The sequence below is a fragment of the Mobula hypostoma genome, chromosome 5 (assembly GCF_963921235.1).
Source record: "Mobula hypostoma chromosome 5, sMobHyp1.1, whole genome shotgun sequence".
Classification (NCBI taxonomy): domain Eukaryota; kingdom Metazoa; phylum Chordata; class Chondrichthyes; order Myliobatiformes; family Myliobatidae; genus Mobula; species Mobula hypostoma.
This window is the reverse complement of record NC_086101.1, coordinates 145,173,176-145,188,828: the sequence shown is the minus strand read 5'-3', so window position 1 is coordinate 145,188,828 and position 15,653 is coordinate 145,173,176. Positions and strand designations below refer to the sequence as shown.

Below are 15,653 nucleotides of genomic sequence, written 5' to 3'. Positions count from 1 at the left end.
CAGTTACTGAATTCTAAAATCTGAGTTATGGATATATAATACAGCAAGCCAGCAGTTGCTTATCAGCAGCAATACTGGACCATAATAATGACTGCAATGCAGCATAGTGAAGTAACAGAATTTTATCAAAACTTACGAGCAATATCAAGCCATTCACACTTGCCACAAACCTAAATACCCACTTTTGAAGCATTTATTATTGTCAACAAAGTGCTAAGTCTGAGGTCCTGCTTAACTTATGGTTGTGTGTAAACCACTGCTGTCATATGTGAGGGAGTAGAATAAGCCCTGCCCAGAAATTGGGTGAAAGAAGTTTTGATAGCTGCTCAAGCATGTTTGGCTTGCTAGTTAACAGTTAACAAAGCCCAATAAAATTTCTAATCATCTGATATTGAAGCAGTTGCCAAGATGTGATTAATTAAACAAAAAAATTAAAAATCAAAAGAATTTTTAAAAACTCACTTAGTTTAGCATTAATTAAATAATATTTAAATATTTCTAAATAATATTCAGAAATAATAATTTTTAAATAATGTGATTTTTCCAGATCTCTTGTAATTGTTTCTCTTCATAGAAATGAAGTGACTCGTTCTTTGCCACGTATAACAGTAGGCAGTTTCTGTAGTATCAGTGTTAGGGTATTGCTGCAAGCTCACACTCCGCTGCTGGACACCAGGATGACCTCATTACCAGAGAGCAGGAAAACTGCTGATGAAGAACTGCTAACTTCCATTCATGATGAAATCCAGAATTTGATAGCACTGATGAGGAAATATTCCAATGATACCATATTGGAACTGCTGGCATTTCCCAGTAAGCACAAGATCAATATTTTTAAAATGTTAAATATAAGTGTAGTGCATATTTTAAAAAATTATTTTACCTGTAATTCAATACGCCCTGAAGCATTTTTCAGTAAGTTGACTGCCTGGGAATGGGTTACTCCCTCTGTAGATTTTCCACAAATACTTACAATCCTGTCTCCAACCTATAATTAAGAAACAAGATTAAAAATTTGCCGCTGTATCAACTTTTTAAATAAGTCACTTAGATTGAAGTTACATTGTTACAACTACACATTGTATAAAGTACAGCTAGCCAAATGGAATTACATCACTTTTTAAAAAAGTATGGAAACTGAGCTCAGTGTGACGGGGTCCTGAATTACCCGTATGAACGTGCTTTTGAAAAGAGAGAGAGAGAGGTGCTCAACAACAGACACGTTAAAAGAGAGAAAGAAAGAAAGAGAGAGAGAGAGAGAGAGAGACAGACACACACACACGCAGACACGAAGACTGCTTTGAGATGGTGTTATGAACCCCTAAGGTTCATATTTCTTGTGGACTGTCACTTTAAGGCACGAGGAGGAACTGAGACTAACTTTTCTGCTGAGTTGGAGAGAGAGAGCACCGAGCAGCTCATAAGTCGCTATGGTGATCGAGGGCGGCGTTATTTGATGGACAATTGATGTTATGGTTTCTCTGGAGAGTGTTTATAATTCCCAAGGACATTGCCTGTTTGTACATTTCTTACACAGACAGAGTGACAGTTGGTACTCAGTACGGTGAGATAAATAGCAGGTTAGATGATAGAAACATAGAAAATAGGTGCAGGAGTAGGCCATTCGACCCTTCAAGCCTGCACCACCATTCAGTATGATCATGGCTGATCATCCAACTCAGAACCCTGCATCAGCCTTCCCTCCATAGCCCCTGATCCCCGTAGCCACAAGGGCCATATCTAACTCCCTCTTAAATATAGCCAATGAACTGGCCTCAACTGTTTCCTGTGGCAGAGAATTCCACAGATTCACCACTCTCTGTGTGAAGAAGTTTTTCCTAATCTCAGTCCTAAAAGGCTTCCCCTTTATCCTCAAACTGTGACCCCTCGTTCTGGACTTCCCCAATATCTGGAACAATCTTCCTGCATCTAGCCTGTCCAATCCCTTTAGGATCTTATACGTTTCAATCAGATCCCCCCTCAATCTTCTAAATTCCAACGAGAATAAGCCTAGTTCATCCAGTCTTTCATCATATGAAAGTTCTGCCATCCCAGGAATCAATCTGGTGAACCTTCTTTGTACTCCCTCTATGGCAAGGATGTCTTTCCTCAGATTAGGGGACCAAAACTGCACACAATACTCCAGGTGTGGTCTCACCAAGGCCTTGTACAACTGCAGTAGTACCTCCCTGCTCCTGTACTCGAATCCTCTTGCTATAAATGCCAGCATACCATTTGCTTTTTTCACCGCCTGCTGTACCTGCATGCCCACTTTCAATGACTGGTGTATAATGACACCCAGGTCTCCTTGCACCTCCCCTTTTCCTAATCGGCCACCATTCAGATAATAATCTGTTTTCCTATTTTTGCCACCAAAGTTGATAACTTCACATTTATCCACATTAAATTGCATCTGCCATGAATTTGCCCACTCACCTAACCTATCCAAGTCACCCTGCATCCTCTTAGCATCCTCCTCACAGCTAACACTGCCGCCCAGCTTCGTGTCATCCGCAAACTTGGAGATGCTGCATTTAATTCCCTCATCCAAGTCATTAATATATATTGTAAACAACTGGGGTCCCAGCACTGAGCCTTGCGGTACCCCACTAGTCACTGCCTGCCATTCTGAAAAGGTCGCGGTTATTCCCACTCTTTGCTTCCTGTCTGCCAACCAATTCTCTATCCACATCAATACCTTACCCCCAATACCGTGTGCTTTAAGTCTGCACACTAATCTCCTGTGTGGGACCTTGTCAAAAGCCTCTTGAAAATCCAAATATACCACATCCACTGGTTCTCCCCTATCCACTCTACTAGTTACATCCTCAAAAAATTCTATGAGATTCGTCAGACATGATTTTCCTTTCACAAATCCATGCTGACTTTGTCCGATGATTTCACCGCTTTCCAAATGTGCTGTTATCACATCTTTGATAACTGACTCTAGCAGTTTCCCCACCACCGATGTTAGGCTAACCGGTCTATAATTCCCTGGTTTCTCTCTCCCTCCTTTTTTAAAAAGTGAGGTTACATTAGCCACCCTCCAATCCTCAGGAACTAGTCCAGAATCTAAAGAGTTTTGAAAAATTATCACTAATGCATCCACTATTTCTTGGGCTACTTCCTTAAGCACGCTGGGACGCAGACCATCTGGCCCTGGGGATTTATCTGCCTTTAATCCCTTCAATTTACCTAACACCACTTCCCTGCTAACATGTATTTCCCTCAGTTCCTCCATCTCACTGGACCATCTGTCCCCTACTATTTCCGGAAGATTATTTATGACCTCCTTAGTGAAGACAGAACCAAAGTAATTATTCAATTGGTCTGCCATGTCCTTGCTCTGCATAATCAATTCACCTGTTTCTGTCTGTAGGGGACCTACATTTGTCTTAACCAATCTTTTTCTTTTCACATATCTATAAAAGCTTTTACAGTCAGTTTTTATGTTCCCTGCCAGTTTTCTCTCATAATCTTTTTTTCCCCTTCCTAATTAAGCCCTTTGTCCTCCTCTGCTGAACTCTGAATTTCTCCCAGTCCTCAGGTGAGCCACTTTTTCTGGCTAATTTGTATGCTTCTTCTTTGGAATTGATACTATCCCTAATTTCCCTTGTCAGCCACGGGTGCACTACCTTCCTTGATTTATTCTTTTGCCAAACTCGGATGAACAATTGTTGTAGTTCATCCACGCGATCTTTAAATGTTTGCCATTGCATATCCACCGTCAATCCTTTAAGTGTCATTTGCCAGTCTATCTTAGCTAATTCACGTCTCATACCTTCAAAGTTACCCCTCTTTAAGTTCAGAACCTTTGTTTCTGAATTAACTATGTCACTCTCCATCTTAATGAAGAATTCCACCATATTATGGTCACTTTTACCCAAGGGGCCTCTCACGACACGATTGCTAATTAACTCTTCCTCATTGCTCAATACCCAGTCTAGAATAGCCTGCTCTCTAGTTGGTTCCTCGACATGTTGGTTCAAAAAACCATCCCGCATACATTCCAAGAAATCCTCTTCCTCAGCACCCTTACCAATTTGGTTCACCCAATCTACATGTAGATTGAAGTCACCCATTATAACTGCTGTTCCTTTATTGCACATATTTCTAATTTCCTGTTTATTACCATCCCCAACATCACTACTACTGTTAGGTGGCCTGTACACAACTACTCCCACCAGCGTTTTCTGCCCCTTAGTGTTATGCACCTCTACCCATATCGATTCCACATCTTCCTGGCTTATGTCCTTCCTTTCTATTGCGTTAATCTCCCCTCTAACCAGCAACGCCACCCCACCTCCTTTTCTTTCATGTCTATCCCTCCTGAATATTGAATATCCCTGAATGTTGAGCTCCCATCCTTGGTCACCCTGGAGCCATGTCTCTGTGATCCCAACTATAGCATATTCATTAATAACAATCTGCACTTTTAATTCATCCACCTTGTTACGAATGCTCCTTGCACTGACACACAAAGCCTTCAGGCGCGCTTTTACAACTCTCTTAGCCCTTATACAATTATGTTGAAAAGTGGCCGTTTTTGATGCTTGCCGTGGATTTGTCGGCCTGCCACTTTTACTTTTCACCTGTTACGTACCCCGTAACTGGGTTGCCAAACCAGCAGAAATGGACCACTCAGCTGGAGTCTGGATTACTGGAACTAAGAAAGTTTTATTAAAGAAATAAGCAAAACTGTACTCTAATAGTAAGGATATAAATGCAACAGGTTAGCAATGAATAAACAGACATGTACACAGAACTAGGATAATAGGGTCAATCAAGCTCTATCGCAGTCTAGGGGTAAAATGATCAATCACAAGTGACAGAGTTCATTTTAGTTCAGTTCGCAGTAATCGCTGTTGTGCTGTTGGAGAGAGAGAGAGAGAGAACAAATGAATATTCAAAACGGATTCCAAACAGACCTTCGATATTCCTCGCAGTCAGCTTTCGGGCGAGCCCTTTGTAATGTCTTCTGAAGTCACCGACTGTGACCCCTCCGTTCCAGATACGATCGCTCCTCGGCGGTGAACCCGGCACCCAGGCAAGGACGGACACACACACCAGGTTCCCGCCGACCGTATCTTTCCACCCTGTGCGTTTATGGCTGGTCCCGCAACAAGCCCTCCAAAACTCCCACCGACTCGTGGGGGTGCACCGCTTCCAGGGTCTCCTTACCTCGTGGTGTCGTGAGTGGTGTCTCTTGCCTTAGCGAACCTGTCCCTTTTTATCCCCCCCCGTTGGGGTATCGCCTGTCCCTCAGACTTCAAACAGTTCAGGGTTCAAAGCAGCCGGTCTTGACAATACTCAGACCGGTGTCTCCTTCCGTTAAACTCTCTCGTCTCCTCATTGACATTTCCAAATGCTGCTCCATTGTCTTACTTATCTCTCTCTCTCTCCTGAAGACAGGTGGCAGATCAACTGATGATCCCACTGGTGATAGCACAGGACAGTTAACATCTTAGTCTATGTGCACTTTTGTAACCCTCTTTTGTCACACACCTTACTACTTTTTGCTTCTACCCTCATTTTACACCCCTCTGTCTCTCTGCACTGGTTCCCATCCCCCTGTTGTGAACTAACCTCCTCCCGCCTAGCTTCTTTAATTTGATTCCCACACCCCAACGATTCTAGATTAAAGCCACCTCAGTAGCCCTCGCTAATCTCCCTGCCAGGATATTGGTCCCCCTGGGATTCAAGTGTAACCCGTCCTTTTTGTACAGGTCACGCCTGCGCCAAAAGAGGTCCCAATGATCCAAAACCTTGAATCCCTGCCCCCTGCTCCAATCCTTCAGCCACGCATTTATCCTCCACCTCATTGCATTCCTACTCTCACTGTCGCGTGGCACAGGCAGTAATCCCAAGATTACTACCTTTGCGGTCCTTTTTCTCAACTCCCTTCATAGCTTCCTATATTCTCCTTTCAGGACCTCTTCCCTTTTCCTACCTATGTCATTGGTACCTATATGTACCACGACCTCTGGCTCCTCACCCTCCCACTTCAGGATATCTTGGACACGATCGGAAATATCCCGGACCCTGGCACCAGGGAGGCAAACTACCATCCGGGTCTCTGGACTGCGTCCACAGAATCGCCTATCTGACCCCCTTTCTATCAAGTCCCCTATTACAACTGCCCTCCTCTTCCTTTCCCTACCCTTCTGAGCTACAGGGACGGACTCTGTGCCGGAGGCACGGCCACTGTCACTTCCCCCAGGTAAGCTGTCCCCCCCAACAGTACTCAAACAGGAGTACTTATTGTCAAGGGGCACAGCCACCGGGGTACTCTTTATTACCTGACTCTTCCCCTTCCCCCTCCTAACCGTGACCCACTGGTCTGCCTCCCGTGGCCCCGGTGCGACCACCGGCCTGTAACTCCTCTCTATCAACTCCTCACTCTCCCTGACCAGACGAAGGTCATCGAGCTGCAGCTCCAGTTCCCTAACACGGTCCCTTAGGAGCTGCATCTCGGCGCAGATGTGGACGTCCGGGAGGCTTGGAGACTCCAGGGCCTCCCACATCCGGCACCGAGAACAACAAACTGCCCTCACACTCATACTGCCCCTCTCCTCAAATAGCAACAAAAAATGAATACCAAACCTTTCTCGCCTCGCCCGTTTCTGCCTAAGCCCGTTGAGCTGAAGCCCTTAAGCCTTCACTCTGCTCCTGGCTCACTCCACTGCCCGCTGTATGAGGCTCTGTTCCTTTTAAATCTTCCGCGCTTCACTGCCCGGGCACATGTTTTTGGACACTGAATGAGCTTTATTGTGCCCACAGAAAAAGTGGGTTTTTGGAGGATCGATCAGTGGCTCTTGCAGTGTGAAAAGGGAGTGACCGGTAGGGAGTTGTCTATGTGTCCACATTTGCCTGGGTTGATGATTCTACCACAGAAAAATGGTCCCCTTTGTTGAAGTCACAGTTGGTGACTTTGAAAGGATTTCGGAGGACAACGGGAAGATCAACAGCGTCAACTCATCTGAAGACTCAAATCTCCCCCTCTCTCTCTTTCCATCACTACTCAACTCAATACCACGAACAGAACTGAACTTTACTCATCCTCGTCAGACTATCTATTTACCCCTAGACGTGAAGAAGCTTAGTTTTTCATATATATTTCCACACTTACTGATTTACTTACTTATATATAATCATTGCTAACCTGTTTGATTTATCTACATTTATTTTACTGTATTGCATAGTTACTAATAAATATTATTAGTTAATAGCAATACTGGACTCCAAAGTGTTTTCCATTTCTGCTGGTTCCTTAACCCATCACGGGGTACGTGACATCAGTAACAACATCGCGTTGTGCAACAAATTCTTGGGCTCCTTTAAGATGAGGCTTTGTACAATGCTAGAGTTGTACCACATCAAAACAAACACTGAGTAATGGGAACCACCAACTGATGATCTGGCATCTTTTTAACCACACTCAGGAATCATCTTGGTGGTCCAAGTCTCAAAGTAAACAACTATTTTTAATTTCTGGATGAGTGGATAAGTAGCTTCAAAGATTATCACTGGTAGAACAGCTCAGGATTTTGAGCTACAGGAAGGATTAACCTAATCACCCATGGCATACAATCAATGTGGTTTAATTTTGATGTTCAGACGTCATACATTTGACATGTATTTCTTTGGGGGCTTTGCATAACTCAACATTTGCAGTGACACATTTCAAATCCATTGATACAACATAGTTGAAATACAGAAACAAAAACTGAAAACTGCACATGTACAGAGAAGAAAGCAGAAATAACAAAAGGAGCTTTATTAGATAATACCAAGAGATAAAGGATCTTACTGCAAGCTGGGTAAATGAACAGACCGAAGTAAAATATTTATATTTAATATTGCAATATTACAACGAATGAATACCTTAGCAGTTGACTGCTAAAAAAACGATGACGGTTTATGTTGAGGACGATGGGAAAAAGCAAACAAAAATTCTTCTGAGAAAAAAAAACTTAAAAACTGATAGCAATTTGAAGGATACAAGCTAAACTTACTAACTTACCCGCAGTTTCTGTGTCTGGGCTGCTACTCCATTTGGCTGCATCATTGCAATAAAAATGGGAACATCTCCAAGAGGGCTGCCTACTCCTCCTGCAATGCTGATTCCCAGTGAATCTGTAGGACCCTGTAATTACAAACATCACATGAATTATGAAGTGGAGGAAACAAAATTATGCAATAATAGAAATTCATTCTATATTGTGCAAGTTCAATAAGGACTTCATTAGAAATAAGTTTTGGAAATGGACTTCACTAGTTATGTTCCTCCTTTATTGATAGGATGCAGAAGTGGGCTGAGAAGTGGCAGATGGAGTTCAACCCGGAGAAGTGTGAGGTGGTACACTTTGGAAGGACAAACTCCAAGGCAGATTTTAAGAAATTTTTTACAAGTAGTCATAGAGGTGACTGATCCCGTCAGATAAGAAAAGCAAATCTAATTCCATACAACATATCTTCACAATAATGTAAATTGTATTTACACAATAATTTGCTTTCTACAGCAAATGCAACCTAGCCCCGTTTTCACAACGGCTAAAGCTGCTGCTGAGTTTGTTAGCTGTGACTCAGCTACCTGGAAGTCTTAGGTCTCAGCTTCATTCCAGTCACTAGTGCAGTCCTAAAGTAGTTCTGCACTATAAAATAAGTGATGTTATGAATGAGGTATGAAATATTGCCCTGTTAGTCAACTTTGCAATAAAAGATCACATGATATTAAAAGTATGAGAGAGGAGTGGACATTCTTTGCAATGTCCTAGCCACTATTTATCTTTCAACAAATAGCACTAAATATATTATGTGGTCATGATCAAATTTATGTGTTTGGCCCTTTGGCATGCGAGCAGAGCAGAGTGTCTTGCACCACTGTGAAGTCTGGTTTAAACAGGTTGAAACTTTATCAAACACACGAAGTGTGCACAGTTTCAAAGAAGCCACGAGTGACACTGATGCTTTGTACATAGAATGTATAGACTGCACTACATTCGCTGTAAAGAAAGTTGCACACTGTTTTGTATAGAATAGCTTAGTTTAAAAATTATAAAAGATAGCAACTCACCTTTGTAAATTCCACTGCCCTTAGCCCTTTAATCTCGGTCCCTTTATTTAAAGAAAGAACAAGATTTGTTTTCAAGTCTTTAAATTTAATCTGAGTAATTCATCAGTAAAACACAAAATAAAATCATGGATTACCAGGAAATATGTAAGTCACTAAATTTCATGGAATGACACTAACAAATGAAGAACACTTATCAGCTTTCATTTTCAGATTGAGAATATGCTTCCATGAAGTTAGGTTCCCTTGTACAAACAAGCCAAGCATAATGAACAATCTGCTTGCCTTACTTCAAAGCAAATTTATATTTAAAGTACACTTTTGTTATCATATACTACCTTGAGGCTCATTTTCTTGCAGGCATCCACCATAGAACAAAGAAATACAATGGAAGAACTACACATAAGACTGACAAACAACCAATATGCAAAAGTAGACAAACTTAGGAAATTAAACACAACAAAACCTTAAAGGCATTCCAAACACTTTGAGGCTGATTAACAAGATGTTAAAGCATTAATGTGTATGCAAAAACACTAGATTAAAATCTGTCAAAAATCTTTGTTTTATTAAACGTTAGCATTGTATTGTTTTTGTGCATGCAATGTGTAAGGTTAAAAACTGAATAGGTATAGAAAATGCAAGGTGTTAGAATTACGAAACACTCCTTAAGTCAGAGAAGGATCTGTACAACAAAGAAGATCAATAAAGGTTAATGTTTGAGAAATTCTGCTCCAACAGAGCTGTTGCATGACACACAATGACTGTTTTAAGCAAAAGCATGCTGCTGCAAAGTTCAATGGTGTTAAGCAGTGGTGTCCTTTCCTTTGCATGCTGAAGACTCATAACTTTAGATAGATAGATAGATAGATAGATAGATAAACTTTATTGATCCCGAGGGAAATTGGGTTTCGTTACAGCTGCACCAACCAAGAATAGAGCATAAATATAGCAATACAAAAACCACAAACAATCAAACAACAAAATGCAAACTATGCCAGATGGAAAATAAGTCCAGGACCAGTCTATTGGCTCAGGGTGTCTGACTCTCCACGGGAGGAGCTGCACGTTCGATGGCCACAGGCAGGAACGACCTCCCGTGCCGCCCAGTGTTGTATCTCGGTGGAATATGGCTGAAGTCCAACAGTAAAAAGTTCAACATCCAGTCTATAAACACGTTCCTCGATCGTAATATGACCCAGATTGCACCATCTGTTGTTAACCAGAACAGTAAGCACTCAACTCCTTTACGCTTACCGCTCTCAGTGCTCTTCCGGTCAGCCGGAACGGTCTGGAAGCCGTCCATGGAAAAGTTTTGATCGGGTATGTCCTCATGCAGCTCTGTTCCAGTGAAACACATAACAGTGCACTCCCGAAATGTTCTCTGATGCCTGGCTAGCGTCATGAACTCGTCCATTTTATTACCCACCGAACTCCTCTTCTCCGTAAGTCTCTGTTGTCTCGACCCGGTCCTCTTTCCTCAACTTTGTGATCCCCCTCTGCATCCTCTGTGTGTTTTCCTCCAGATTTCAGCAGGGGAATCCGCCGCTCTGCTCGCTAAACCAGCCGGCATAAGCGCAAGCAGCTGGTCCCTGGAATAAACAATGCGACCATGCCTCTGTCCCGCTAATGAGACGTGTCGGAATGTAACTATTTCCAGCGCTAAAAACCCAGATAAAACTCCCTCTACCAGCATGTTAGAGGGTGCAGCTTCGACGTGTTACCGTGAAAAAAAAATACAAAAAATAACATAAGTTAAAAAGTTAGAAGAAAAAAGTAAGAATACTGATTGGAACGGCTGTAACAGGCTGCACGCACGACCGGTGCATGCGCACTTTTCAAGAGTGAGTAGGAATTGGGAAATGAGGATATTGCCTAAGGAATTAGATGTTGGATGGGTTGGAACTACAGCAGACATCCCACCCAGCAAAAACTCATCTGAGGGAGGTAGCACCCCCGCCCCCCACAACCCCATATCCCGCCACCCCGGTCGACCTCCAAGGGTGTATGTAATAACTTTGTTTAGTGATTTTGTCTAATCTGTAAACCAATTTGGGTATATGTAGCAAATGTGACATTAAATAATGTACTTATATTATCATGTTCATTCTATTACAACTTTAAGCAAGTCTACAGGGAGTTTGGCCTCATCACATAGGACATCAATAGCGTAGCTCCTTGGCAGCTAGCCAGCTAGTTTAAATCAGCGGTCCCCAACCTTTTTTGCACCGTGGACCGGTTTAATATTGACAATATTCTTGTGGACCAGCCGATGGGGGTGGGGGGGGATGGTGTTAATCATGACCGGAATATAGGTGACAAGTCAACTGTAAGTGACTTGTAAGTGGCTAATACACTCAATTTCGTTTCTCAAGGGGTTTATCTAATGAATTTAATATTAAACACACAGAGCATATTTTCCTCGCATGAATGTAGTGATAAGTCAATTATAGCATTGGTCCCAAACCTCTGGGCCGCGAAGAATGCAGCGGTACAGCGGTAGCCAGAACGCACCCAGCACATCTTTAAGAAAAAGGCCGAAATAAACAAATTGATTAGGTGCTGCCCGGCACATAAAAGTCGGCCCAGATCAGAGGCGACGCAATCAGCAGTCGCCTCTGATCTGGGCCGACATTTACGTGCCGGGCGGCACCTAATTAATTAGCTTGTTTATTTTGGCTTTTTTCTTAAAGATGTGCTGAGTGCGTTCTGGCCACCGCTGTATTCTTCGTGGCCCGGAAGTTGGAGACCACTGAATTATAAGTCATTTATAAGTCAATAGCATCATAACATTTTAAGTAGCGTTTGGATATTAAACACACAGTGCATATTTTCGTCATATGAACATATAAAATCATTGCAACACCCCCATATTGCTGAATCAGTGGGAGCCCTGGGCTTATTTTCCTGCAACAACACGGTCCTATCGAGAGGTGATGGGAGACAGCGATACTCGAAGGGGGTTCCTAATGTCCAGTCTATTCCACAATTTAGTTTTCGTTGCATTCATTGCAGAAAACTCCGCTTCGCAGCGATATGATGCTGGAAATGGATGCAACGTTTTCAGTGCTTTCGTGGCTATCTCAGGATATTCAGCCTTGACTTTGATCCAGAATGCTGGCAGAGCTGTTATGTCAAACATACTTTTCAGCCCACCGTCATTTGTAAGCTCGAGGAGTTGATCTTTTTCCCGCGCTGACATGAATGATTCACCGGGGACGTTCACAAGTTGGTCACGGACCCATTCCTTTACACGTCTTGGGTCACTGATGACCTCGCGTGCATTAAAATTCAACAGTGCATGACAGGGAATGAGGAAAGGTGCAGCTAACTCATATTGTTTCATATCGCCAAATCATATGGTTTCCTCATGGCCCGGTGGTTGGGGACCACTCTTAGCACGAAGAGAGACCAATCAGGATGCTCGCTCTCCCTCTCCCTCTCAAAAAAATCTACTTCCGGGATATTGTATATAATTTCCAGGCATCAGGGAGCCACTATTGATATGCGGGAGACTCCCGGAACTTCTGGGAGAGGTGAAATGTCTGTTATAGGGGTAAGGGTGAAATTCTGGAGGAGCTGTATCAAGACTTAAGAGTGGGATCCCAGGTCACAGTAATAGTGTCACAGGAGAGACCCAAAATGGCATCCCCAAACATGTAATAAATGTCATTAATGAATGGGGATGGAGATTGATTCCATCTGATGCACATGTCTGTGGAAATCACACTATAAACACAAAAGATCATGCAGATTCTGGAAACCCAGAGTAACACACATAATGTGCTGGAAGAACTCAGCAAATTGGGCAGCATTATGGAGAGGAATAAACAATCAACGGTTTGGGCTGACACCCTTCATTAGAACTCACATTATTTATCAGAGGTCACATTACTTGTTTTGGGTGATTCTTGACTGGAAATGCCAGAAATTAGTCAAACAAAGCCTGTAGGATGGTTCCTGGGAGTTTATAAAAGCTTATTATACTACCTCCATTAATTTTATCTTTAAACTACCCCAGTTTACTACAGCCAGGAAGTTTTAATTGTAAATTATAAGATTGATAACCAAGGGTATTTCTGACAAACAAGATGAGATCCTGGCAGTAATAAAGTTGTGTCTGAGAGAATACAGAGGGAGGGTAGTCTGAAAATGCGTTAGAAAAATACAATAGTTCAGCCAAATAACAGAACCCAAGAGAACTGGAGATTAACTTGCACTACTGATGAAATGTTTGTATACGGAAAAATTTAAGATGCATCCCAATGAAGTTTCCTGACAGAGAGATGTGATTACATTTGTCTGTAATTCTGAAGTCATGTTGATACTGAGAAAACTAGGTATATTTTGTTTAAAATTTTAGAGTGATTAAGATTTTAACATTCTAGACTGATTGAACATTCAAAATTTTACCTCAATAAAAATGACTGATCTTCAATAATAAAAGCATTGTTGTAACATGCCCTGCAAGTAATCAACTCTACTCCTAATGCTAGGCAAAGAAAAATGATGCCATTGTATCAATCTAACATTACTTTCATGTACAATAACAATAGCAGATGCCGTGTTACGATGGTTTGTCTTGTTCACATAAATGATGACGTTGTTCAACTAAATGTCATCAAATATTAACTGCCTATGAGTCACACACATCTACTACAACAAAAACTAAACGCATTTGATATCATTTATTGACTAACAAATTCTATCTGTAGTGATGATTGTTCTGTCAGATAATGGTGAACCTTAGGTTTTGTTAGAATTGTACAAAAGAGCAATAAGGGAATTCTCTGAATGTAATTTAGATATCCTCTTAAATTCTAAGTAATACGTAAATTGTTATTACGATTTTAAACACAATGGATTGGTTATAAGGGAGGAAGCACTAAAAGCCCTGTGATACTCTGAGAATTCAGACCCAAGTCATGCACAAACAATACCGTCAAGAACTATACTCTAAATTAATATTGCCAAGCAGGGTTGATTACTCTTACAGGCATGTTTTCGGTTTCCGGTTTCATATACTTCAGCTTGAATAGATCCAGAAGCAGTAGAACAGAGAGGGATCAGCCCACCGCAACTCCCCTCACTGACCTGTGGGAATAGTACTAATTTATGACATCAATTTCAAATGTAATCAGAACAATTGCAAATTTGAAGATATTCAAATACTCTATCTACAGCAGGTATATTTTACAAGGCATGTTTCACCTTTAAAAATTAACAATCCTTAATTTGTAGAATGAAAATATAAATATATGATTTCATACAAGCCTTAAAACATTAAAAACTTACAATATCCACCATTAGGTCACAAGTACTTATAAATTACAGGTAATGTTTTATACAGGAAAAAAATTAAGCTTTTCTTTCAGAAATTTTAGTACTGACATCACAATTCAAAGTCTAATACCAAGGAAAAATGTGGATGATCCAAAATTTCAATCTTAAAATACTACTGTAACAGTCTAAATTAATCCTTTTAAACGCTCTACATCCTACAATATTAAACTTGTAGTGTATGTCACCATCTCATCACCAATGACTAAAGTCAGGGCATATTGATAATAGCAATTATCAATAATTACTATTGTATTATAATTAATGGTAATTATCAATATCTGAGAAGCAGTTACCTATAGTTCAGAAATCAAGGAAAACTGTTCTAATATTTTTAAAATAAATATCCATTCTGCTGACTAGAATTATTAAACATAGTTAAGGGATCTTTTCCTTTATTTAAAAAGAATCATTACTATGCTTGAAATGATCACATTTTCTCTTGGTTCAGATAAAATGAACAAGCGATGAATAGGCTACTACAATGAGGCAGATTTTACTGCAGACCAGGCATCAGGTTAAGCATACAAACCTGGCTACTTTGAGAAACTCTTCTTTCAGATGAGAATGATCCAGTCTTCAATCTGCCAACCTCCAATTTTACTGCGCCTTGTGCACACTAGAAATCAGAAGGGAATGGTTACCGTTCGAATGCCTGACATTACAACTTGCAAAAAAAAAAAATATATATATATATATGATCATTTTTGGAGTAACAAGGTTAAGAAAAATATTTTTAGATATCATTTTAAAACTGTTTTTATCATGTGATTGTACTTTAATGAACTGGGAGAAATACATGTACTGCATGCTTCCTTTAGGAAACCTGGTAAATCATGCAATAGAGAAACAGGCCCTTCAACCTACTAAGTCTGCACCAGCCATCAGGCTGCTATTTGTACTCATGTTCGACTAATCCCATTGTACATTCAATACTCACATTCCCATCAACTTTCCCCAGCTTCTGCCAACTCACCTACACAGTAGGGTAATAGAGTGCCCAAAAATCTATCAGCCCATACTACTTGGGCATGTGAGATGAAACTGGTGCACTCAGATAAACCAGTCCTATCACAGGAAAAGTCAGGATTGAACCTAGTTCGCTGAAGTAGAGGCAGTAGTTCCATCAGCTGAATCACTGTGTGGCCACATACATTTGTCAGGTATCCAATACAGGAGACATAATAAGACCTAATTTTTTGGGTTTGCCCTGGGAACTGAGCTATAAAGAAAGAGCTGA

The 15,653-nt window shown here is 41.2% G+C and overlaps 1 protein-coding gene across 12 annotated transcripts in view; it reads right to left on the bottom strand.

The window, feature by feature from the left end:
- Nucleotides 1–15,653, bottom strand: part of LOC134347066 (multiple PDZ domain protein) — a 234,251-nt gene that overhangs the window by 7,997 nt on the left and 210,601 nt on the right. For all 12 annotated transcript variants that reach the window (XM_063049149.1, XM_063049152.1, XM_063049156.1 and 9 more), the window contains 5 exons: nt 14,946–15,032; nt 14,068–14,167; nt 9,077–9,117; nt 8,024–8,146; nt 884–988 (listed from right to left, as the gene is read on the bottom strand). In XM_063049149.1, coding sequence (XP_062905219.1) covers nt 884–988; nt 8,024–8,146; nt 9,077–9,117; nt 14,068–14,167; nt 14,946–15,032 — 456 coding nt within the window. The remainder of the gene's footprint in view (nt 1–883; nt 989–8,023; nt 8,147–9,076; nt 9,118–14,067; nt 14,168–14,945; nt 15,033–15,653) is intronic.